The following is a 27,912-nucleotide window of genomic DNA, read 5'->3' on the forward strand; positions in this document are numbered from 1 at the left end:
AAAATCCGGAAAATGCGCAATCCCTCGGAAGCAATGGAATCAACTTGAAAATTGCAGACTGAGTATGAAAAAATTTTGTCATGAGTAATAATGGAAGAAAAGCTGCGACATCTGTCAATCGCCATAGAAACAACCGGTTTAAGTATTATTCAATATCTTCCAATATGCTGGAAAAAAAATATACCGAATGACAAGACAAATATTACAGCAAAAATTGCTGCTCTTTAAAATATATATCAAACAGCCTTGCTGTAAACGTTATACACTCTTTTTTTTTTCTCTTTTTTATTCATTCTCCTTTCGAAAAATGTTTTAAATATATTTACCCAAGGAAAGTCAAACAGATGTTATTTTCTTCTTACCGGTACGTTCGTCTTCCCTTCAACGATTGATTTCAGTCCCGCCAAATAACATTAGACAGTGAAACCGGGGTTTTTCTCGCTTGTAATACTTCCCTCATCAAACCCTCAAACCTTTTAGGACTCCTATCTTAAAGCATTCCGGGTCACTCATCAATGTAACCGGGTTCATTTTCTCTTCTGAAGCAAATTATTTCAAAACAGCATACACCTTTGTTCTTACTGGAAAGTTGTAGTATATGTTTTCTTTACTTGTGTTTTCTCCCATTTTCACGCTTTGCCCGATAGTAGCAAGTTTGCTGAAGACATCACGACATCTAATACTATGGTCATCAGCTTCATATCGTTTGCACTCTGGGTGAACTCCCTCTACAAAAATTGGTGTGTGACTAGTGCCGTAGGTATACTTGAGAATCCTTTCACTTATTGATGAAGGATTATGTCCATATATTAGGGCACCTCTTAATACGACCGATGAAGCGCCGTCAGGTATAACGACTTCAGTTCCCGGCCCAATGCTTCTAATACTGCATGTTGTAACACCGGGTGATTCAGAATAACCACCAAAACCATAAAGCAAAACTCTTACATCTTTCAGTGAACCGTCGGACAGCAACGACTTCAAATGACCAACAGTCTTTGTCACTGACGGGTCAAATAGTTGAACAAAGACTTTGTTAGAAATCTTCATCTTGTCCCTTTTAAGCTCAATCAGATTTGCATACTGAGAGGGATGCTAATTTGAAGTAGAGAGGTCAAGTTGTGGAGTATTGATTGTAAAAATCAATTAGTGATGCAGGTAATTTCTCATTCCCTTACTTTACCTTCAATTGTTCTAAAAATCGTCTTCTCGTTTCCGTGACTAAAGTCTCGTTGCATTCAAGCCAATCCTCCTTTTTCTTCGTGTTTGAATTTTTCAAAAAACAGTTTGTCCTACTATTATGTATAAGCAAAAATTTTCAAATCCTTGGGTTCAAATCATTTATACCTCCCCAAATGCCACCACTTGCAGGATTTTACTTCTCTCAATGTATGCCTACTTTCCCTGTCTCGTTGTTAACTGTTATGTCTATTGTTCCAAACCTAGAGAAAATAATTAAACAAAAAAATTTGTTTTTTTTCACATAATTATGATTACCATCGATAAAATGTCATAAAGTTCAAACCACTATAATTTTAATGTTCACAGGTAAGTTTTAAACGTTCATGTTTTGCTCATTTCAGGAGAACATTGTCTCATTTAAGTTTCATTGCACATATATCATGTATATGCTTCACTTCTGTTTTTATCAATGCCAAAGAACAACATTTTCTTGTTTCTAGACTTGGAAACAAGCAAAGACGAGCCCTTAACGTTCAATAATTTATGCATCTTTCTTTAAAAAAACAATTATTTATTCAATGCCTAAAACAATAAGTTATAGCAAGTTTTAAATTATTACCACATATATATATACACGGGGGAGAATCACGCCGTTCGTTACCCAAACAAACAAGATGGCGGATGCAGCCAAAAAGTAGGTTTTTCCCTTTTTTCTCTGAAATTCGTGATGTTCTAATGTAAAGGTACATATAACAACCTTCTACACAATTTTCCTGGCACACATGATGTTATTTCATAATGTTCGTCCCGTACTTCATCTGAAATGCGCGTCACCAGATTCGAAGCGGGGATAATTTTCCACCGGTTTGATCGTGGTAACGTACGGCTTTTTCTCTCAAAATTTACTGTTTCTTTTACATATATGTATATTAACTGAAACCACTGAGTTAAAAAAGTTGTTATATGTTGTCAAGTAAGCAATCATGCCAATTCTGGCTAGATTTACTGCTGTAAAATATTAATATCGGGGCATTTTTTCCGGAAATGATAACGTATGGCGCACAAAATATCAATGATAACGTACGGCGCGTTTTTTTCTGATTAATTGATTTTCTTTATAATAGAAAAGTTATGTTTACAAGACATAAGTGGATGTGTAAACCAAATTAAGAAACTGAAATAAATAATATTAGTGGTCCAGCCTTTATTTGTCATCCAATTTGAAAGCGTTGTATTTCTTAAAAAAATGTGTGTAAATTTTCATAGAATAGAAAGAACAAAAGTCGATGATATATCAAAGTCCGTTCATAACAGCCCTTTTATTTTTCATAGTACTTCATAGAACCGCGTTTGTGCAAATGGACAGATATAGTGATGAAATAAATCAATACTAATGAAGCCAAATAAAGCTTGACACTAAGTATGTTTTGTATTCAATCCGTAGCTGTTCTACAGAAATAAAGAAATATTCTCCGGTCGCTATCGTCCCCGTCGAAAATAGAACAACACGGAATGGAACACTTACATATACTTTCGTAAACAATAGATTAAGAGTAGCGTAATAATTTTTTAAAAATCGTTCAATGACGTCCATTTAAGCACATGAAGTCTGGCATTAAAGGTTTCAGACGGGTTTCCGGCTTGGATAAAAACATCGAAATCCAAATACGATTTGAAACTTCATAATTAACACTAGAAATTAATAAGCAAATTCCAATGTCACTTTTTTATTGCTGATACCTGCAATACTTTTTTTTAAAGAAATTATTGTTTTGTTTGGGGCGTTTGTGGAAAAAAACGCCAGAAAATGATAGGCAAATTCTTGCATGTAATTGTTTTGATCAACTTATGACGTTCCTTTTAATTTACAATTATGAAATCCGCAATTGATGCGAAGGGACCTTCATTTTTTAGGATATATGTATAAACAACGGTAATTGCGTTTCTGTGTTAAAAATCGATTTATATACAACAATTTTGCATTAATAGTTCATGTAATGTATGCTTTTTGTATGTATGTACATGTATACGTGTGTATGTACATGTAAATACAAGAGACCTATAAGTTACTGGTTTAAAGATCAATTTTGAAAATGTTCATTATGTAACTCCTTCAGAAAAATTTCGGCTGGTATTTTACCCTTTACCTCATATATACGCGAAACATTAAACTTTCGACCCCCCTTTTAGGCCTGAGTGAAAAAATGTCCTTTTTTGGACCCCAAACACATTTTTTGTTTGAGAAACGTTGCTAAAAAAAAAGTGAGCACTTTTTCGGCGCCCCCACCATCCAAAAGATACATCAGGGGGTTGCCAGAAGGGGGATGTCCCCCCTTCTGTTTGGGGGGTTTGAAGAGGGGCGGTAGTCCCCCTCATCGCCAAGAAAATTTTGGACTTGCGAGAGGCTAAAAATGACCCCAGGTCGATCATAAGGAAACGTGTAACCAACGCTGAAAAGCCTTTGACTCTATCTCAATCCCTTGAGAAGTTGCAGCACTTTTGAAATAAATTTTGATGAAAAAAAACTCAAGGCAAAATAGTGATTTATGGCAATTTTGAGATGTCCCCATGTTGCCATGGTAACAGGAAAATTTTAGACTGAGCATGTCGTTACAAAGGCAATGGTCCAGTCAACATTTGTGCCAAGTTTGATTAGTATTGAAACATTTTTTCAAAGTTTCATAGCAGTTTGAACTTGTAACAGGAGGCTTTTCAATGAAAACGACCATTTTTCACAATATGCTCATGAGGGAAAAGGGTTTACAATTTTATATGAACTGTTCGTTATTATGCATGTTTTATGCCCTCATCGGCTTTAAAGCCAAATGGAATAAAATAAAATGTCTACTGTCTACTATAATAAAAAAAAAACCTGTGAGGCTATGTCGCGTAATTATATCTGACGCCATAGTGGCACAACGTCACGCTAAATGGTAGCGTTTCAATATTAACCGGCCGTCTAATAAACAGAATTTTTTTATTTACTAAATTCAATTTAAGTTTTTTTGCATAACATTATTTTCTAACTCATTCAATAAACTCATTATAGAACCTACATTCATTCATTTTTCTCTGTTATGTATTTTTCTTTCAATGAGCGACCAGATTGAATAAAACACAGGCTCATCTCATCTGGGTGTAAGCTAGTCGCCATCAATTTTCGTTTGTAAAATGTTGACGGGTTCAAATATTAAGATTTCCTTATCAGAAATTTGTTAGGAATGATTTTAGACTTTTTTTTTTTGGAAAAGAAAATATATCAAGCCGTCCGTACATTTATAACACTTTTGCTATGCTGAATGCGTTTCTTCTTTGCGATAAGGGGAATAAGACCATAATTATCGCACAACACTGGCGAAATTTAATGTAAAGACAACAACACACAAATGTTTCCTTAAAGTGGAGACTTTTCTTCCCATTCTGCATTTTATACAAAATATTCTCAAACTATACACGTGTGTTTTAATTGGTATATTAACAACGAATATATATTATGCCACCAGCGAGAAAGATATTTATTTCCGATAGTACAGCATTGTTCAATTAATTATTTTTGACCGGACCAACATTTTTTCAGATATCTGTCATTTCCTACATAAAAAATAATTCATTATCAGCTGATTGGACAAATGGAAATCCAACCAAGTAGTAAAATGCGACGTACGTTATCATTGATATTATGTGCGCCATACGTTATCATTTCCGGAAAATGCCCCGATATTAATATTTACAGCAGTAAATCTAGCCAGATTGGCATGATTGCTTACTTGACAACATATTACAACTTTTTAAGTCAGTGGTTTCAGTTAATTATACATATATGTAAAAGAAACAGTGAATTTGAGAGAAAAAGCCGTACGTTACCACGATCAAACCGGTGGAAAATTCTCTCGCTTCGAATCTGGTGACGCGCATTTCAGATGAAGTACGGGACGAAACATCAATGAAATAACATCCTGTGTGCCAGGAAAATTGTGTTAGAAGGTTGTTATAATGTACCTTTACATTAGAACATCACGAATTTCAGAGAAAAAAGGGAAAAAACCTACTTTTTGGCTGCATCCGCCATCTTGTTTGTTTGGGTAACGAACGGCGTGATTCTCCTCCTTGTATATATATATATAATTCTTTTCAATTTAAGTATATGATCCAAGTAAACTTAGAATACGTTAACACAACGTACACCACAACGGAACAATTTTTAGATGATATCACTCGTCAGCTTTTTGTGTGGCTAAAGTAAAAGAGCGTCAATACAAAAAGCTAAACTTATAGCTATATCAAGCAGTAACAGAACACTGACTTATTAATAGTAACAAAAATCATCAGCAGTTGTAAGAAAAATATCTTTTTTTTTAAATTTGAATATAATTGCATATATGGACGCCTTATGAATCTGGTAAAATGAAAAAATTCAATAATATTTAAAAAGAACAGTACCTCCTGCATCAACAACTATGTATTTGGTGCCCATTGGTAAACTTGTCCATTGATACATTGCCATGCTCACCAGGTTTTATGGATATGAACATGCCTGCAATACAACGAAGCCGCTTCGGGTTCCAGTGCGATTGTTAGTTGTTCCTTACATATACCAGCCCCTAAGAAAGTAATTAACAATTATGGTTCGATTTATTATTAGCTAACATGACTAAAATGAAGTTCAAAAGAACAGAATGCTAATTTGTGCCGATCACATAGCGTTTTCTAGATTTAGATGATAGATGATTATGCAGAATATCTAAAGAAACACACTTTTATTTTGATACGGATTTTAATGTAACATGATTTTTTTTCAATGATGAAAATATTGGAGTAATTTTCCTCACTTTTACTGGCTAACTAAGCATTAAGTTCTGATAAAATGTTATCATTCGAAAGCAGTGAAGTCGGGGTGCAAAACGCTCTTGCTCATGAGAATAACTAATAGAAAGGTCCACGATAAAGTTTACATTGTTACCTGAACAGCAGCTTCACGCATGAATTGTTTAGCAGCATCGGACCATATTGCAGGTACTGTTACAACCAAGTGAATTTCAGAATGTTTAATTATGCCATCTATTCCCTTGCCAGCATTATTCAACATGTCATCTACCAAGAACTTGATTGACATTCCAAAGACATCAGCTGCTAAAAGAGGTCTGCCAAATTCGTCTTCGATTGTCAAGTCTCATTTTAAGTCCTGGATTAGTATTTAAACATCTAATGAAGGCTTTTTTTCAAATTGGAATGAATAAAAATATTGATTCAACACTGTGACATAGAACAAAAAACATGTAAACTTAACTTTAAACTACAATAATTTTGTTAGTAAAAAAAAGAAATTAACGGGGGCGACAAACTGGTCGTAAACACGTAATTGTAATTACCAACTCATTTGTCTTCTGATTGTCCTAATATTGTTGTCATGACATAGAAGAAAAATAAGAAAAAAGAACAGGAAATCTAAAATCCCTGAGATGTAGTGAAGATTAAGTATCAACTTTTGCGACTGTCAACTAACGACCTTTGTTTTGAGTAAAGCTGCATTGAATTAATAACTGTTCAATCGGGTTTCCTGACAATTGTAATTGCTTCACAAAACCCCGACAATATGCATACCGGCACTTGATGATGATCGTTCAATGAATGATTGATTGACATCCTTATAGGAGGAGTCGTGCATAGGATAGTTATTTTCTTTATATTTGGAAATTGATAAAGAATATCAAGATATATAAAAACGTACTTTGCCCATCTTACAATAGAGTTCCATTTTGAATCGTTTAAAGAAGAAATATTTTTCTTCTTCGCCTTTATCAAGTAATTCTCTATATTCGTTTTCGGCATCGTATCCAAATGCTTTCAATGTTTTACCATCAGGATTTACCAATGCGCATGTCGGTGTTTTTTCTGTCACTAATGTTCCTGATCTCGACTGCCAATGTTTTGTCTTTGCTTTTGTCGGATCCGAATCATAGTCATGTTTAAAAGAAAAGGCCCAGCCGGAAAAAGTCGTTCCAAAGTCTATCGCTCCAACAAGAAGTCTGTTTGTGGTCTTCTGGGATTTGGAAACCTATGCACAGTATAAATATAATTTTTGAAGTTTGGTCAATACAACATACATAAGGAACACTAGGAAAACAGATACTTTGAATGTAATAAGAACAAGGGATAAAATTAACATTTAACAAAATACATGTTATTGTTGATTGAATTTCTATGACGCGAACTGATACAAAAAGCTATGTAAGGCCGACAAAAGTGTATATGCATTTAAACTAACAATCTCGTAAATAAACTGAGATGATGAAATTAATGCTATGAATTTGTTCAGTGAAAATGAAATACTTTAAGATTCGGAGGAGCATTAATTAACTGTTGACTTCATGCACTGTTGAACCTTCATGTACATATTCTACATAATTTTATATAAAAAGACGTCTCAGAAAGATATTTAGATATTATCATATGTATTTTGTCAGCAACCTGTTTAGCAAATAAATGATAGATTGCAAATTCTTTTTATTTACTTTAAATCAATGATTTCGATTAGTTTCATAATGTTTTTTTCCTTTCCTCACAGCTAAGTGCCTCGCTTAAGTATAATCCCGAATTCTTCATTAGACTTTACGTTTAGTCATGTATTACTGCAGGAGGGAAATTCTTTTATTTAGGTAATTTTCCTTAATTGCAATTTTCCCAACATGAACCTGATGATTCGTATGTATACACTATCCATATCGATGTTTGTTTTGTTAGTTTTTTTCTTTAAACGAGTTTACAGGGATAACCTCAAAACCGTTTATAAAGTCATTAAAAGTGTGTGTGATTTTTGTTTGTTATTGTTGTTGTGATTTTTGAAACTGCGGTATGAGTCAGTTATGGATTTTATATCTATTTACATAGCTTGTAAAATAAGTTGCAGCATACCTTTGACGAATAAAAGTACAATAAAAAATCACCCAAAAATATATCTTTCGGCGAAATACCTACTTTATTAAATAAATGTACATGTATGATTCTGATTACTTTCTTCAATTGAATAAAAGAAGGAGCCCAGGAGGACCCTAAACAAAAACAGGATAGGGCGCAATTGAGAGCACGGAAAGGGTTATCACTGAAATGATACATATAAAGAATTAATAGTAACCGACAAGGAAATCAAAATCAATGATTGATTAATAGCCTACTAAGTAAAAGGGCACAGGGGAAGGAGATAGGAAATTCGGAAGGGGGCGAAATAAAGAAATAAAACTGGGGGCAAAAGGGAAGATACTTACCGTAGACGAGAAAACAATAAAGGACACAAATAAAAGTGTCAAGAAAACTTATAATGCGCAAATATTCATCAAATATGTAATAATAACATTTGATTATTTAAGAGGCATTCATTTCAAAATTTGAGGCCATTCATGTGTCACTTATTTACATTATAATTTTGAAATGATAGATTAATATTTGGTAAATTATTTTTAGAAAAACATTTTTGGTTTAATCGAGAAAACTATGTTAATTGCTATATAACTTATCAATCCTGGCATGTTAACACCAATTAATAGCGACGCTATGGAAAAAAATTATTTACAAATATTTTATTTGTTCAACTTTCGATTTCAAATTAACGTTCATATCAAGGAAACAAAACATATAATCAACGGTTAAAATGCAGTCAGAGTTTTGAGAATTAAGTAATTAAGTATTATCTGAGAAATGGCAAGATTGATTTAAATTTAAAACCTTAAAGGTAACATACCATAACTGTCCTGTCGTCCTACTGAATGTCAACGAATCACAAACAGGAAGTAATATACACAATTGTGACGACGATCAATAGCTATTTAAACATTATTCGGCAGTTTCGTTATGCATTATTTGAAACTTGTAATTGATATAGTCCTTATTCTAAATGTGTTTTATCCTTTGCCAGTCTTTTAATGTTTTACCATTAGATAGAAGAGTGTTTCCCCTTACGCAGCAGCCTGCGAGTTTTCTTAAGGCTGTCACTAAGTTTTATGTTAGCTTATGATCGTGAAATGCAAGATAAAATTAAAATTATAGATTCTTCGAGAGCGTTGGAGACAAAAAACTGTAAGTGAAAATTGCACACACTGTTTGATTCTATATATTGGAGACAATATAAGATTTTAGTTTAGCACAATTTACACACATGGTAATATAACATGTAGTGAAACAAACATAGCATAACATGAGCACACTCACCACGGTTTGAACTCCATCACCAGGGATAATAAAGAAGGGTAAACTCTTATTTCCAACGCCAAAGAGATTCATTTTGAATCGAAAAGTAGTAGGTCACTGTACAGTGGACAACTGGGTAATATCCACAACTAGCTCTTTACTCTGTAGTGTCACTTATGAGTAATAATAATTTGTGAAAAATTTCCTGAATTGTTGAGTGATGATATCATTTTAGAAAGATTCATTCAACTACAATTCTTGATAAAGCTAAATTATATAATATTAAAATTTATTTGACTAAAAAGTAAAAAATGGGGTTATTATAGTGGGTGGGATAATGTTTTATACCAGTCTGAATGATAATGTATAGATTATGCAGTGTTGCACATTTTGTAATGTAATGAATAGTTGTTTTTATTCAAACATTTTTTTCTGATTGAAAAATCATATGATTTCAATACATTACATTTTGAGCATTTTATACTTCGACTTTTTTAAGACTTTTATATCTGTAGCAACACATATATAATAGAAATATCTTTTTTGAAGGAATTTGTTTTAGGTATGGTCTCATTTTTGGCTTAAATGCCTAGCCTTCTATGGGGTTGAGATCAAGAGAGAGCATATGCCACGGAAAATTCAATCATTACCCACTGACATAGTGACAAACAAGATGTGAACAGTCACATGTTTAAGACAGATGACATTGTAAGAGACATGTCTTCATACCCTTTCCAAAAATGTGGATTAGACACATTTTTCCATATGTAAATCAAATCTTGATATACGCGATATAAATTTTTATAAAGAATTGCTTGAAAAGAAAATGTTGATAGAGTTGTAAGGGATTGAGTATGAAAATATAAGATAAATAATGTTATTTTGCTCTTGTTAAATAAGTTTAATAAACCTTTTAAATTAATATATGTTACACATATCGGATTATGTCTACAATAAACATCCAATTTTAATTCATTATTGGTTTGTTGTTATGTTTGATACACTATCACCTAAATTGTTGAAAGACCTTCCATTAACCAATTCACTATGTGCCATTTCATTTATTCTTTAAAGGTATGTTGCAACTTGATGATAACGTACAGTGTTACGAATTATCTTAATGAAAACAAAAGAAATCATGGAATTTCGATAGATGTCTCTCTTTTTGTAACGCACTTACAAACTGTAATTGACAGTATTACATTATCAAACACTTTGTGCATTTTCATTCCATATTGTTACCTTTTTCTTTACCTCTTGCAATATAATAATGCAGTATCTGTTTGTCTAGTTTTTACGCCGATTTTAATACATTTTTATCAGACCCACCTTACTGGCTTTCCTGGATAACTCACTAGTAAATTCTAATTTCCCGACAAATTATACAACATGGGTGAGAGACATGATTTTCGCCCTATTGAGTAATTCGGGAGGACATTACAATTAATCAAAAGAAAATAACAACCTCCTTTTGATAACAAATTATGCCACACTGCAGCTGATTGCGTAACATAAAACTTCTTCCAAACATAATTATGAATGTCAAACATGTTATGCCGATCAATCATACTCCGTTTTTCTGTTTTAGTATACAATTTAATCATCTTAATGACTTTTATGAGTACTGAAAATGTTCTTTTATTGACAATAACACTACCGGTATTTTGATTGCTGAAGCAATAGATTATTCATGAAATAAATTAAATTATTTTAAGAAAACAAAAGACATAGTCACATATTTAAATGTAAACAAGAGCCATGTCAACATGGCCATCCCCCGCCGAATGTGTTTGCTCATTGGAAGAATGTATATGTAGTAGAGCAGAATAATTCCATTTTAAGAGGTCTTTTGGTAATGAAAACTGATGGCTATAGTGATTACAGATTTGAAACCTATGTGAATACTGATGGCTGAAAATACCAATGGGCAATAACTAAAAAATAATGCAGGGTAGGTTATCATTCTTGTGTGCTGCATCCCTCCTCAGTAAAATCTATCCACCTATGAAGTTTCAAGTTGATACCTCAAATACTTTTTGAGAAAAAAATTGAATTGAAAAATTAAGTATGAAAAATAACAAAGGGCAATAACTCAAAAATTTAAAAAGGTAGAGTTATCATTCTTGTGCACTGCACACCTCCTGAGTGAGCTCTATGCACCTATGAAGTTTCATAATGGTATCTCAAAGGCCTTTTGAGTTATGCTCTGGACAAAAATTAATTTTGAAAAATAAAAAAGGGCAATAACTAAACAATTATGCAGGGTAGAGTTATCATTCTTGTGCACTGCACTCCTCCTCAATGAAATTCATCCACCTATGAAGTTTCAAGTTGATACCTCAAATACTTTTTGAGATAAGCTCTGGACAAAATAGTATGAAAAAGAACAAAGGGCAATAACTCAACAATTGTATAGGGAAGAGTTATCATTCTTGCGCACAACATTCCTCCTCAATAAGATCTATCCAACTATGACATTTCATGTTGATATCTCAGAAACTTTTTGAGTTTTGCTCCACTCAGGTGAAAAATAACAAAGGGCAATAACTCAAAAATTTTGCAGGGTAGAGTTATCATTCTTGTGCACTGCACTCCTCCTCAATGAGGTCTATCCACCTATGAAGTTTAAAGTTTATAACTCAAATACTTTTAGAGATATGCTCCAGACAAAAATGTCGGACGGGCGGACGGAAGGTCGGACGGACGGACGGACAGACGGAGACTATTTCTATATCCCCCGCCGCCTTTTCGGCGAGGGAAAATAAGGTTTTTAACAAACATGTTAATTGAAATTATTGAAAATAGGAAAAATACATCAAACACTGATGTAGATATCGATATAGATCGATATAGATAAGTTATAAATCCTCGAAGCTACATAACAGGAAGTTATATACACATACTCAAGTTAGCAAGGAGTTAGATATATTTATTTGGAAAAAAATGTTATCTATGATACATTACAGTCAGTTGGGTTGTACAGATATTGAGTAGATATAAAGGTTTTTGCTTAAAACTTTATTTTTTATCTAGTTCGTGCTATTAAAAGAAAGTTGATACAGCTCTGACCCGAGCACATAGATGATTATGGTTGCTGATTTGTGCCATTCGTGTTTCCGCCACGCGACCCCGCCAAGCGAAAAGTCGAGAATTAACATGTTAAAATGGTTGGGGAGCGGAGCGAAAACACGCTTATGAGCGAGGACGCAGGGCGAAGTTTAATAAATAAAACTTCGACCTGCAGTAGCGCGGGCGAGATTTAAGAAATAAAACGGCGGGGGCGCGGAGCAAAAACACGCTTCTTAGCGATCCCGCCATTCATCTTGTAAATAATCGGCTTTTCGCTTGGCGGAGTCGCGGGACAAAAACACGCTAATTATCGATGGCGCGCGGCAAAGTTTTATTTATTCAACTTCGCTCCGCGCTCAAGCTAATTATCGTGTTTAAGTCCCGCGACCCTGCCGTTTTATTTCTTATATCTCGCTCCGCGCTTCCACGGGGCGAAATTTTATTTATCAAACTTCACCCGGCGGCCTCGCTAATTAGCGTGATTTCGCTACCTACCCCTTCCATGTTAATTGTCGACTTTTCGCTTGGCGTGATCACGGGACGAAAACACGCTAATTTGTGGGGTCGCGGGGCGAAGTTTAAGAAATAAAACTTCGCCGCGCGCCCCCACTAATTAGCGTGTTTTCGTCCCGCGACTTAGCCGTTTATTATTTTAAATCTCGCTCCTCGTCCCCGCTGGGCAGGGTTTTATTTATTAAATTTCGCCCCGCGCCCTCGCTAATTAGCGTGTTTTCGCTGCGCGCCCCAGCCATTTTAACTTGTTTATTTTCGACTTTTGCTTGGCGAAAGCCTGGCGAAAACACGAATGGTACAAATCAGACACGATAGATAATACAAAACTTATTGAAATATCTGTATTTAGTTTTAACGTTATGCTTTATTTAATTCATTTATGTAATATTTGCAAAACGGAGTATATTATTTTGGTTGAAACCCATTTATGTACACTTGTCATATTTTTATATCATTAAATAAATAATTTCTATATTTCCATTTGTAAATAAATGTTTACTATGTAGAATTGTTTTCTTGCAAATGTAACCTTCAATGGAACTTTCAATGTGACACAGGCGTGCCATTCCATGAAAAGCGGCGTATGGTCCCCAAGTAAAAGAATGCTTTGGCCCTAAACGAAAAAAACAATGGGCAGAACTAAATAAAATGGAATTTTGAAAGAGGATCTGAGGTTATGAAGCCTGCATATTACAGATAAGACGTCAAAAGACAAATTTAAAAAGCAGGCAACATATCTTAAGGGTGATTATACAGTATTGAAGTAGGAATACTGGAACCACCCAAAGTTGAAATTGGCCGAAAATATAAGCCTTGTATGAACAATTGTTGAACTATTGTCTACATGACATGTATATGATGCTTCAAAAATGATTTACGTAAATTTCACGTTGCTTCACTCTAGTTATGATTTTTGGAACTTACTCTGAGATTTGCGAATACTTTATATTTTCTTTATTAGAGTCATTTATATTTGTAGAAACTTAAATAGTTATGAATTAATCATCAAGTATTTTCAAAATATAACGCCCAGAAATACCATTCAAACAAAAATATAAAAATTCTAAAGTATTTCTCTTACTTATTCAATTTTTGAATGTTGTTGTGCTTATAAGAAAAATGTGTTTCTTACTGAGAATTGAAATAAAACAACAAACAAAAACAAACATTTAAATGTTTATACTGTTTCACGCTGTTTGTTTATTTTTTAAAATATATAATCTTTATCATTATGCTCAAAAACACAAACTGAAATATAGATAATGATCAAAATGTTTATATAACATACGATGAAAGATGGTCTCATTCCAATTGTATGCTATTTTCTTTTGTCCTATAGTTGCCATCTTAGAAACTGTTGTTTTTTACTAGACTTAGTGTCCAGTACTATTAGTTGAAATAGGTCTAAAATATGTATACATTAAGAACCCATTCAATGTATATCTATAGTATACAATAAAATATGCAATGCTTTGGTGGCTGATTGGTGCCACGTCGTACTTTCGCTCCGCGGAGCGCCAGACGAAAACAAGAAAATGGCGAATTTGCGATACTTTCGCTTAGCGGGACGCAGAGCTGCATTACTGGTACTGGTACTGGTACTGCAGTATGTACTGCAGTGATTTTGCAAGTACAGGTACTGATACTGAATTACTCTTACAAAATTTTGCTACTACTGGTACTGGTACTGCATTACTGTCTTAAAAAGTGGTACTGCTACTGCATTACCCAGTACTTTTGGTTTTGATAAAATCAAAAATAACATCAATTTTTCTCATAAAATAAAGCTGTAAATTACATTAACTATATTTTATTTTTGTGAAAAAGTAAGTTATCAAATATAAAGATAATTTGCTGCAATATTCCTTTAAATGTTAACATAGTATTCATCATAAAAAGCACCAAAGACTTTAAGTAAAAATTAAATTAAGATAACCAGACTCAATAATTCTTTACCCTAAAATATCCTTATTAAAATATTGTATTACTTTGTATTTACTAGTAAAAGAGCAAAATAAACACTAATTAATTTCTTCTATTCTAAAAAATCCCATTTCAAGTGAAAAAAGTGATATTGTTAGCACCATAAAAAGTTGTTATTTACTTTGGTATAAATTGAACAGAGGTGTGAAGGTGTGAAAGGCAACAAAAGACTGTTGTGTTTTAAATGAAAGATGTTTGCATTGTATTTATACAGTTGACTGGTTACTAAACAATTAGATATGACATGAATATATGTTGTAAATATTGTTTGTAAAAAGTATGTTAAAACTGTAAAGTTGTAAATATGTTATGTTAACTTTAAAGCAGCACGCCTCCAGATTCATCCTTATTTTCATGAAAATTTTGAAAATGTATTTAAAGGTAAAATATTGTTAAATGAACAAAGAAAGTGCTTGACACATTACAATCGGCACTTAAAATCCACGTAAATTACCAAAAAAGAGGTCAAAACATACATAAATAGCTCCAACTGCGTTAGTAACGCAGTAGAAATATAGTGATAAATACTACAAAATACAGTCATTAATTGCACATAAGATATAAATTATCACTTAAATCTTTAATTTGTTTACTTTTCTCAAAGTTTTAGTAATTTTTTTCCAAGTTTAATTTTCTTGAAATATTTTGGGTCATCTGGAGGCATGCAGCTTTAAAGTAAATTATGATTTTATTTCTTTGCTGAATAATATTTGCAATTATTTGTTTGACACTGTATTTATTCAAACTTTGATGAATATATAAAAGTAATGGTACTGATACTTAATTACTTCAGCAAAAAAAGTACTGGTACTGCAGTACCGAGCTAAAATCTAGTACTGGTACTGGTAATGGTACTGCATAATTTGCCAAGTACTGGTACTGGTACTTAAGTACTACACCCTTAGTACTGATGCAGCTCTGGCGGGACGCTAGCCAAAATCAAACAAGAATACGACAAAATGGTGGCTTTGTCGTTTTATCGTATATGCGCCTTGCCCCTATGGAGCAAAAGTACAACAAAACTCTTGCTTTATCGTGTTTTCGTTTGATGCCGAGCGTAGCGTACATTTGACATAACACAAATTAGCCACATTGAAGACTACAAAGAACAACAGTAACATATTTTGTATGCCCAATTTTCTAAAAACAAAACTTGATATATTTTTGTGTTCCCTTGGTAAGTTTCATTTAGAGTGAGGGGCGTCCGTGGCCGAGTGGTTAAGGTCGTTGACTTCAAATCACTTCCCCCTCACCGCTGTGGGTTCGAATCCCGACAGGGACTTTGGATTCTTTCATTTTAGTTTTGTTAACGTATATCCTTGGCAAAATAAGACACAAACCAATGTGGCGATAGTAAATATTCACTTGGTATAACATGTCAAGTGCTGCTGATTTATTTCCCAGTTTATAAGATAATTTATGAGCCCTTTATAAGATTATGAATACATATGCACATGCTTAGAGCCAAATACACACAATATAAACGTGCGTATAAAATATCAATGGTCAAATCATCAAATTAGATAGGAGAACATTTTGCAATGAAAACTTTAATTTTAGCATATTCAGTATTCATAGTCATTCTTATTTGTTTCAATTAGTTACTAGTACATTTTCCGATTGGAAAAAAAAAACAACATAGAAAACTGCACCATGCTTCGTACAATATCACTAAAAGGTAAACGTCAGCATTCTACTACATGGCATACTATGTACACCTAGATGGCCTCAATATTCAGAGAAGATCTTCAAGTAGACATGGTTACCTGACCTTAATATGATTCAATTCAAAACCCAAACTGTGACTTAGTTACAGCATCAGAGCATGCATTATCACGATTTGGTCTCGTAAGCAATGAGAAATGTGGTTCAGACTTCTGTAATCAGATATGGCAAAAATCTGTGGATCTACTGAACTGCAAATCATTCCAGTCTCCCACTCAATGGATGTTGGGTACGTCTACCCAATCAGAACATCCTCGGCTATTATTCATAATAATCTCACAGTGAAAGTAGTTCTACCACGTGGTTTCAGATGTAAATAGATACAGAGAGTGTAATCTTCGATAATGTAAGACGAATGTATATATTTGACATCTAAAGGAACATATAGTCTGTCCCGGTACAATTGTGATTGGAAATAATTCTGACAACCATTTTTGATTAAATTATGCCGATTGATGTACAATTATAAACAAATTCAACTTAATGTCAACAGGTAATAATGGCTTGTTATCTCCCTTTGACTGCTGTCATTGCATACCAAAAAAATGACAGAAGATGCAACACCGAAATTACTTTTAATGTGTTGTAGTTCAGCTATATTAAACTCCAAAAGTTAAATGTAATGTAATACTTCATTAGCTAACGATATAACGAGTTTTTGAAAAATTTAACTTTAAACTGTACACGATTCTTAAACCGTTGTCTTTCATTATTAAACAGCTCAATAGCCGATCAATAAGCTACTATATCATTCATATATAAGGGCACAGTACAACTGCTATTCGTTTTGCGAATTTTGTCCAAGAAATAATATGTGTGATAAATGTGTACATTTACACACTACGTGCAATTAAAATAATTTAAAAAAATAAACGAAACACAAGAAACTTGTACCAATTGTATTTTATGTCTAAGCACAATAAAAGTTACAACATAGTTAATAATCAAATTACTTCATGCATCAGCGAAAATAACAACAAAAAAAACAAATATACAAACTAAACAAACAAACAATATAAACAATAAAGAAAACACCAAAAAAACATTGATTTGCTAAAAACAATATACACATGCCCAAAAGGTACTATAGTAGCAACATGAAAGTATGTTTGATTAACTGTAATACTTCACTGGCAAAACGTAAAACTTTAAGACTAAAATATTTTGCTGAAGTGAATTTCTCCAGTAAAATATTATCATGTGAGAAAATGAAGCATAGTGTAATTATAGTTATAATCGTAGAAAAAATGAATAATTAAATTTAAATTTAAATAATAACCTATTTTCTGCATGCTCTGTGTAATAGATTAGGATAATACACATGTTACATGTGTGAAAGATTATCACGTTATTTCCCTTTATACAACTGAATTTCATAGTTTCTTCATATGTATATTATATAGGCGTTCATTAGAAGAAAAAAAAACAATCTTTATATGAATTAATTAAAAACTTAAGTAGTTAAATATTTTTACAGACTAATAGATAATGTATAAATGAATAGTTGGATTAGAAGTAATATGCAAAATATACTGTATAGTTTGACAAATTAATAAGGATAGATTAAGATGAATCGTTTGATCGTGAAAAATTATGCAGGTTTCATATTTTAGCTTTATTTATTATTCAGATCATTCATACTAACTGGTAGTAATACGGCTGAGTAATTAAATGCGCGAAATATTGTTTACATATTTTGACATTCGTCATTTGGCTGCTAGGACATTATAATCAGCTTTCATGACAAAAACCCATAGAAGTCCATGCTTTGTGATTCAGTTTTTTTTTTTTAAAAAAACGACTACTTTTCCTTTGGAGTTTTACCTTAATGAAGTAGTACAATCAAGAATATGATAGAACTCAATCAAGAATATGATAGAACTCAATTTCTTGCATTCCTTAGACATTTGCCGAATTGCTAGGTCTACATGGTAAACTGGGTATGCTGATAGGAAGCAAATTATCTTAATTCTTATTATCTCTATTAGGTACATCCGCCTTGCCGAATGAAGCTCAAAGGGAACGCTGATTCCTCCAAATCATATTTTGAAATGTTTTTATTCTGCTTCTTTTTATTATTACATGACCCTAGTAGTTAGGCAAATTTTTCAGGTATTCCGAAAACAAAAAGGTTTTATATGCGTTCTGGTACTATTTAAAAAAGAAGCTTTCAATTATGTGGCTAGGTTGTCATTATCACGAATGATCATGAAAAGCAAATACTTTTGTAATATTTATTTGTTAACAACCGATTTTTCATATTTTATTTCAACGAAGTAAGTGTCTCTTTTTAATAATTTATGTAAAACGGTAGTCTTTATGATTTTAAAAAGGGTATCACTTGATGTTGGATCACCGCTGAATTACTTGAAATACCACAAACACAACAAGAATGTTATGTTGAACGAGCTTCTAGGATCTTTGATTGAATGTAAATTAGAGTTGTTACAGCCGCCATACTGCTCGTATCTTATTTAACATAAAACTGATAAATATTCAAATTTTAAAAAGGGTCAAATAATGGAAAATTGGAAGACTTTTCTAAAGGTAAACTTATGCTGTTTTTTTCTAAACGTTTTAGCAGGGTTTGGTATTTCAATATATATGAATCTGGCCTGAATCACAGCAGTTTTGTAGATTATTTCAGCCTGAGGCCAGACATTATCACCGGGGTCAAATTCAATATGACATCGTTACATGGTACTATAATGAGGTACAAGAAGCGGAACAGATGCATACACTACGACATATTATCAACTTTGTTAAAGTTGTACAAGTTATGATACAATAATTGTTGATAAAAAGGTCTAACTTGGAGTTCTTATTTAAGTGTCATAATGACTGTTGGCTAAATTGTCCCACTTACATTCAAAAATAACCCTTTCAAAACATTTCAGTACAGATTAGATGCAGGTTTGGTTTTTAATTGCTTGTAGAAAAAGCACCCTCCACAAAAATAGTAAAAGAATTATTTAAGGTTTTACACATTAGCTTTGGGTATTATAAAAATATAGCTATCATTAAACAATTATAGAATTAGCATTTAAATTCGTCTTATCTATTTCTACTTTATTAATTAATATAGAATAAAAAAATCGTCCTTACTTTCAAAATTGTATTTCAAAGTGTATGATTTCAGAGACATTTGGCTTTTATATTAGAAATAAATATTCAATGTTTTTCTATAACTACAGGATTTATTTTCGTCGAGTGGTATGGAAATACGAATTTCACGAGTGGCGGTAACCATGATTATTTTCATACCGCAAGACGAAAATAAATCCCGTTTTTATAGCATTTTTTACCATACTTACCGAAAGACTACCCCTTTAATTTTGTGTTGTAGCTAAATTTAAAGTCGACAAAACAACTGTGAAAATATGGAAAATATGTTTCATCGAAATAAAAATAAAAAATTTACAATGAAAGTACAGAAAATGAAAATACGCAATTCATTCCATCTTTATTTCTCAAAATTTCAATTGTTACGGTCTGTTGATTAAGACATGAGATCTATTATTAACAATAACAATTAAGACACACTCATAGATACTGATTTGTGTCTATAAATAGTTATTAGTATTTTATAAGTCTCTAGTAAATCTAATATTTGATTGGTCCCATATATCAATGCCATTGTTTTATCTTCTATTTTATATTGATTGAATCATATATCTTATTGAGATTCTTATAAAAGAAATTATATAAGGGAAAATGGATATTCCATTCATTTGTGATGACTATTAAATTCGAAAAAGACACAATCACTTGGAAGCAATGAAATCAACATGAAAATTGCAAACTGAGTTTGATAAAATCTGTTAATGAGGGTTAATGGAAAAAAGCAGCGGCATCTCTCATTCGCCTTAGAACCAGCCGTCTTAAGTATAATTCAATATCTTTCACACTTATTATGCTTTAATAAATTATCCCGAAGGACCAGACAAATTGCTGTCTTAAAATATGTTTAAACAGCATTGTTGTAATGTTTGACACTCTTTTTTTTCTTTTCATTCTCCTTTCCAAAATGTTTTACTATTTTACCCAAGGAAGTCAACAGAGGTTATTTTTTTCTTACCAGTACATTTGTCTTCTACTTCAACAACGATTTCTGTTCCACCAAATAACAAAGATAGTGAAACCACTCTGTTACTTGTACTACTTTCCTCATCAAACTCTATCACAAGTACTCCTATCTCAAAACATCCATCATCATCGCAGTAAACAGGATCTTCTCTCTCTGACGCAATTAATTTAAACGGCATAAACCTCTGTTCACTTGAAACTGTAGAATATATTTCCTTTACTTGTGTTTCTCCCATTTTCACTGTTTGTCCAGTTGTAACAAGTTTGTTGAAGACATCACGACATCTATTTCTATTGTCTGTATCTTTATATCGTTTGTTCTCTGGATGAACTCCCTCTATAAAAAGAGGTGTGTAATTAGTGCCGTAGGTATATTTGAGAATCCTTTCACTTATTGAAGATGGATTATGTCCATATATCAGAGCACCTCTTAAAACGACTGATGAAGCGCCGACAGGTATAACGATTTCAATTCCCGGCAATGCTTCTGTTATTGCGTGTTGTAAAACCGGTGATTCTGAATATCCACCGACCATCAGTAAAACTCTCACATCTTTCAGTGAGCGGTCGGACAGCACTGACTTCAGATGACCAACCGTCTTTGTCACTGACGCGTCGAATAGTTTAACAAAGACTTTGTTAGAAATCTTCATCTTATCTCTTTTAAGCTCAATCAGACCAGCATACTGAGAAGATACTAATGAAGTACAGAGGTCAAGCTGTGAGTCTTGATTGTAAAGATCAATTAGTGCTGCAGGTATTCTCATCCCTATTTTACCTTCACTATCTACGATCGTCTCTCGTTTCCGAGACTCAAAGTCTCGTTGCATGTCAATCCAATCCTCCTTTTCTTCGTGTTTGAATTTTTCAAAAACAGTTTGTCCTACTATACGTATAAGCAAATTTTCAAATTCCTTGTCAACCATTATACCTCCCCAATCCCCACCACTCGCAGGTTTTACTTCTCTCAATGTAGGCTCACTTCCAGTCTCGTGCACTGTTATGTCTATTGTTCCACCTATAAAATAAAGCAGTCATGTATTTCACATATGATACCATCGATAAAAAATGTCATAATGTTCATAGCACTATAATTTTATGTTCACAGGTAGTTTTAAAACGTCCATGTTTTTCTTCATTTCTATTCATTCAATGCCTAAAACAATAAGTTATAGCAAGTTTTAAAATAAATACCGAAAATAGTATTTGAATTTTTAATGTTTTTTTTTTTCAATTTTAAGTATATGATCGAAGTAAACTCAACTATACCTCCTGCATCAACGACTATGTATTTGGTGCCCATTGGTAGCTTGTCCATGGATACATTGCCAAGCTCACCAGGTTTATGGATATGAACATGCCTGCAATACAACGAAGCCGCTTCAGGTTCCAGTGCGATTGTTAGCTGTTCTTTACATATACCAGCCTAAGAAAGTATTTAACAATTATGGTTCGATTTATTATTTGCTAACTAACATGATTAAAAGAAGTTAAAAAGAACTGAATGCTAATTTGTGCCGATCACATAGCGTTTACTAGATTTAGATGATAGAAGATATGTAGAATATCTAAAGAGACACTATTTCATTTTGATACGGATTTTAATGTAATAAGAGTTTTTTCAATAATGACAAAATGGGAGTAATTTTCCTCACTCTTACTGCCTAATTAAGTTCTGACAAAATGATATCATTCGAAGGGGAAAAACTTGCCCATGAGAATTACTGGTATAAATGTCCACGTTAAAGTTTACATTGTTACCTTTTCAGCAGCTTCACGCATGAATTGTTTAGCAGAATCGGACCATATTGCGGGAACTGTTAAAACAAGGTGAATTTCAGACGGTTTAATGATGCCATTTATTGCCTTGCTAGCATTATTCAGCATATCATCTACCAAGAACTTGACTGACATTCCAAAGATATCAGCTGCTAAAAGAGGTCTGCCAAATTCGCCTTCGATTGTCATGTCTCGTTTTACGTCCTGGAATAATATTTAAACATGTAATGAAGGTTTTTCTTTCAAATTACAATGAATAAAAATATTGATTCATATTTTTTCTTGATGAAGAAAACAAGTATCTTATCACATAATTAATTTAAAAAGAACACTGTGACCTAGAATAAAAACTTAATCTTAACTTAAGACTACAAGGATTTATTTTTGGCAGTAAATAAAAATCAAGAAATTAGCGGGGGCGACAGGTCGTAAACACGCCAAAAGTTTAAAGTAATGTCCAAATCATTTGTCTTCTGAGTGTCCTAATAATATTGTCATGAAATAGAAGAAAATAAGAAAAAATAACAGAAAATATTCTTTTTCTTTAAAAAGGAGAAAAATCTAAAATCACTGAGATGTAGTGAAGATAAAGTATCCACTTTTTGCGAGTGTCAACTAACAATTGACCTTTGTTTTAAGTATAGCTTTATTGAATTAATTACTGTCCCATAGGGTTTCCTGCCAATTGTGATTGCATCACAAAACCCCGACAATATGCATACCGGCACTTGATGATGATCGTTCAATAAATATTTGGTTGACACAGCCTTAAAGGAGGAGTCGTGTATAGGATAGTTATTTTCTTTATATTTGGAAATTGATAAAGAATATCAAGATATATAAAAACGTACTTTGCCCATCTTACTATAGAGATCCATTTTGAATCGTGTAAAGAAGAAATATTTTCTTCTTCTTCTTTATCAAGTAATTCCCTATATTCGTTGGTGTTGTTTCTGTCACTAATGTACCTGATTTCGACTGCCAATGTTTTGTCGTAGCTTTTGTCGGATCCAAATCATAGTCATGTTTAAAAGAAAAGGCCCAGCGGGAGAAGGTCGTTCAAAAGTCTATCGCTCCAACAAGAAGTCTGTTTGTTGTGTTCTACGAATTGGAAGCCTATGTAAAATATAAATTTAATTTCAGATGTTTGGTCAACAAAACATTTAGGGACACCAGGAAACCAGATATATTGAATGAAATAAGAACAAAGGGTAAAATTTACATTTAACAACGTACATGTAAATGTTGATTGAAATGAAAAATGAAAAAATACGTTTCTGTGAAGCGAACTTTTACAAAAAGCTATGTAAGGCATACACAATTTTATGTGCATTTAACATACAGTCTCGTATATAAACTGAGATGATCAATGATATAAACTCGTTCAAGAAAATGAAATACTGCAGGTAAGAGTCGATCGAGCATTAATTAACTGTTGATTCAATGCACTGTCTAAACTACATGTACATAGTCTGAACTCCGTCAGCAACCTATTTTACAAATAAATGATATTGCAAATTCTTTTTATTTACTTTAAATCAAAACTTTCGATTGACTTAATATTGCTTTTTCTATTTCCTCTCAGCTACATCTCCCGCTTTGCACTGAAATGCATTACGTATAATACTTCACAAGACATTCCGTTTTGGCTTTTATTTATGCAGGACGCTTAGGTAATTGTCCTAAATTGCAAATTTCCCAAACATTAACCTGTTGATTCGTATGTATACACGATTCATATCAATGTTTATGTTGTTAGTTTTTTTAGTGTGTTTTACAGGTACAAAACTGTCCGATAACCTAAATCCGTTTATATAGTCATTAAAAGTGTTTTGTTTTGTTTTTGTTTGTTTTTTCTATTGTTGTTGTTTTGTAAACTGTGGTATGAGTCAGATATCGATTATATATCTATTTGCATAGTTTGTAAAAAGTTGCAGCATTCTGTTGACGAATGAAAAATGAAAAAAAAATCACATGTTTATCTATCGGCGAAATACCAACTTTATTAATTAAATGTACATAATTTATATAATTCTGATAATTTTCTTAAATTGGAGTGTACTTTATTTTTGGATAAAATACAGGTGACAGATATAAATTGTAATGAAAAATAAGGCGCAAATATTACTCAAATATGTAATAATAACATTTGATTACTTAAGGTATTACTACCCTAATGGGCACTATAAGAAACTAAAAATTTGACATTATAGGTCAGATATATACATTAAAGTACACCTGTATGCAAACTTTAAACAAAGTTTACCGTATGGAAATCAAGTTATGGCCACTTTTCTGAACTCAAGCTAGGCTGTTATCAGGGTCCATTTTAGAAATGAGGAACCTTTAAATAATCTGCAATAACATTCTAATGAAATGCTTTCCCATTAAATTTTGGTAAGAAACAAATAGTACCAGCTAACAATCCACATAAGCAAACTTTCTACTTAAAATTTATTAACTCTGTATAAAAATGTTACCCTACCCCACCCATTTTACCACGTGTCTGACCATTTTCATACTGAGGGAGCCTAATTTAAAAAGTCCTTAAAATTTACCTGTTTTCAGAATTTTTAAAGAAGTATATTGTTTGATCTTGTAAAATATGAAATACTACCGTCTAGTTTGATTTTATTACACTTTGAAAATATCAAGTACCATATTTATTACTAGATTCAGCATAATTTAGCCAATTAATACCTATATAAATTTAAAAAAATCAACTTTTTTCTTTCCAAATGGGACATGAGAGATACATAAATAAATATATGAAATGTTGACCTTTCTGGGGATTGAACCCACGGCCCTCATTTTCAATGTAGATAACAGTAGTTCTAGCCTATTTGAATACTCTTCAAAGCGGAGGTAATGCATTAGGATGGTAATACCTTAAGAGATTATTCTCAAAATTTAAGGCCATTCATATATCACATACGTCAAGTTCGCAATGAAATATCGATTTTTACATTTATTTTGAAATTATAGAATAATATCATGTAACTTATTCAGGAAAATTGTTTCGTTTAATCGAGAAATCTATATGTTTATTGATAATAACATCAGTCTTGACATGATGACACCTATCGATGATACTTTGCAGTGACGATTTTGAGAAAAGATTTATCAATATTTCATTTGTATTACTTTCGATTTCAATTTTTTGTTTATTTCAAGAAAGCAAAACAAATAATCAATGATTAAAATGCAGTAAACATTTTGAGAATAAATAATTAAGTATTATCTGAAAAATGTCAAGGAAAATTAAAATTTAAAAAAGTTAAAAGCAGCATACCATAACTTCCATGTCTTCCTACTAAATGCAAAGAATTCACAAACAGGAAGTAATATGCACAATTTTGACGAATGTGGTTTGGTAATGTTTTATACCAGTCTGAATGATATGCAGTGTAGTAATGTAACGAACTTTTGTTTAAGTATTTTGTATTTTAAAAAACATGTTTGTGTATAAAAATGTTTTGGTTTTTTTTATTTCCATAGATTTTTTTAATTTAAACAAAATCATATTATTTCAAGACATGACATTTTGAGCATTTTATACTTAGGTTTTTTTTTCCATGTAGCAACATGTATATAGTGATAACAAATATGCAAATATCTATTATTTCTGAAGGAATTTATTTTAAGTTGGGTCTAAATATTTACTAAATTGCCTAGCCTATTAGGGGATGAGATCAAGAGTAATAATATGCAACAGATATATATAAAGTACGAATTTCCCACAGACCACGTGACAAACAATATGTGAAAAGTCAAAAGTCACTTGTTTCAGACAGATGATATTCAATTAAAGGCTTTGTTAGAAAAAAATTCATACCTTTCCAAAAACGTGGATTGTGCACATTTTTTTCATATGTATTTTATATCTTGAAGTAGTCAAGGGCCGAAGGATAGACCACATTTTTTTAGTATAAATTCGGAACCATTCAAGCGCGGCGTGATTTATCCGCCATTTATGCACTGCTGCGCAAGTTTATTTTTGTATTTAGGTTATGACAGTATACAGCAGACGACCCATTTTTTATAGTCCGTTAAACTGAATAATGCGCTGTCGGGCGCAACATCTTTTACCCGTTTATGATATTTAACCCTTTCTCCAATAATTTAATTTTACTTGTGTTGTAACCACCGATAGATACACATCGAGGCAATAAACCTTATATATTGACAGATAAAGAGCGAAACCCATTCATACGGACAAAGGTAAAACTTTATTACATTTTTTCACAATATTACAAAAAGTGACTATCCATTAGCCAGTCAAATCACAATACAGTGTATTGGATGTATTTTTCGCCCACTTAACCTCTACCTGCTGGAGAGTCAAAATCGGTTTAAACTACAGAGCAGACTACTAGTTGTTATATCAGTGATAAGCAAAACAAGCCGGTGTTTACATATTTACATTTATTTACAAACGTTTTTTCTCTTTTTCATGGTACAATTTATAACATGTAAATACAATTAATAGAGTAATAATTTTTTAGATAGTAAATATTTTACACATAAACTCACAAACACACAAAGTATTGTTAATTTAAGGCCGAAGCTTTCATCCCAATATTAAGTATTTTACACATAAACTCAAAAACGTTAATTTAAGTCCAAAGCTTTTATCCAACTGTTAAATTTAGACGGGAAACTTTTCCATTTGACGTTTCCTCGGGATTTTAATATTTTCTCTATTTTCCATAACTTTTCTGTAACTCGCTTTCATAGAATGTACCTTTGATTTCTTCTTGTTGCATGTCCTGAAGACGATAAATAGGCAATGTACCTCTGTGATAACGTGTGTAAACCCGAAACACTTCTCCAGTGTAGGTTTCATCATACGCTCGCGTAAACACAGTGCGCAGATGACTGATCCGTACATAATCACCAATCTTAAATTTGAAGGGTCTCTATTTAATGTTCCCTTTTCCTTTGTTTTTGTTTTGTGTAAAGTACGTGGATAATCTAACTTCCTCCTGATTGGTTTCCTTCACATCAATGGGTCTCATTCCAATTGTTATGGAAACGTTTGATTATAACTTTCCACGATGTCATCAAGAATTGGTAAAAACGTGTAATTATCTTTGTAGTTCAGGTAGCGCATTATTCTCGTTTTTATTGTTTGAATGGCCCTACAAGATACAAGAAAAAATATATTTACATTAGATTTACATTACATATAATTAAATAGTTATTCAAGTCAACATTAAAAAACTACACTAAATAATGAAAAATATCTTAATGTTAGTACAAATAATAAGTTTTACCTTTCGGATGTACTCGCTTTTGTCTCATTTTGTGTGGGTGAATATATTACGTCATGTTTCTTCATTAGTTCTTGCACCGTCTTGGCTCTAAACTCCTGACCTGAAAACAAAATATATT

General features: G+C 32.4%; 3 protein-coding genes across 3 annotated transcripts; all 3 read right to left on the reverse strand.

The window, feature by feature from the left end:
* Positions 1-549: 549 nt before the first annotated feature.
* LOC132756500 (heat shock 70 kDa protein 12A-like) lies at positions 550-1,050 on the reverse strand. The gene has a single exon (XM_060747581.1). It carries the CDS (start codon positions 1,048-1,050, stop codon positions 550-552), a length of 501 nt encoding a protein of 166 aa, XP_060603564.1.
* Positions 1,051-6,147: 5,097 nt separating this feature from the next.
* Positions 6,148-8,986, reverse strand: LOC132756498 (heat shock 70 kDa protein 12B-like). Its single transcript, XM_060747579.1, has 3 exons — positions 8,918-8,986; positions 6,911-7,237; positions 6,148-6,364 (listed from the first exon to the last, which is right to left on the reverse strand). Exons 1-3 carry the CDS (start codon positions 8,918-8,920, stop codon positions 6,353-6,355), a joined length of 342 nt encoding a protein of 113 aa, XP_060603562.1. The 5' UTR covers positions 8,921-8,986; the 3' UTR covers positions 6,148-6,352.
* Positions 8,987-17,550: 8,564 nt separating this feature from the next.
* On the reverse strand, positions 17,551-22,911 carry LOC132756494 (heat shock 70 kDa protein 12B-like). Its single transcript, XM_060747574.1, has 3 exons — positions 22,501-22,911; positions 22,009-22,165; positions 17,551-21,757 (listed from the first exon to the last, which is right to left on the reverse strand). The coding sequence occupies exons 1-3, from the start codon at positions 22,705-22,707 to the stop codon at positions 20,694-20,696; spliced, it is 1,428 nt and encodes a 475-aa protein (XP_060603557.1). The 5' UTR covers positions 22,708-22,911; the 3' UTR covers positions 17,551-20,693.
* Positions 22,912-27,912: the final 5,001 nt, after the last annotated feature.

The sequence above is a fragment of the Ruditapes philippinarum genome, unplaced genomic scaffold, assembly GCF_026571515.1.
Source record: "Ruditapes philippinarum isolate M1 unplaced genomic scaffold, ASM2657151v2 ctg1494_1_1_1_1, whole genome shotgun sequence".
NCBI lineage: Eukaryota > Metazoa > Mollusca > Bivalvia > Venerida > Veneridae > Ruditapes > Ruditapes philippinarum.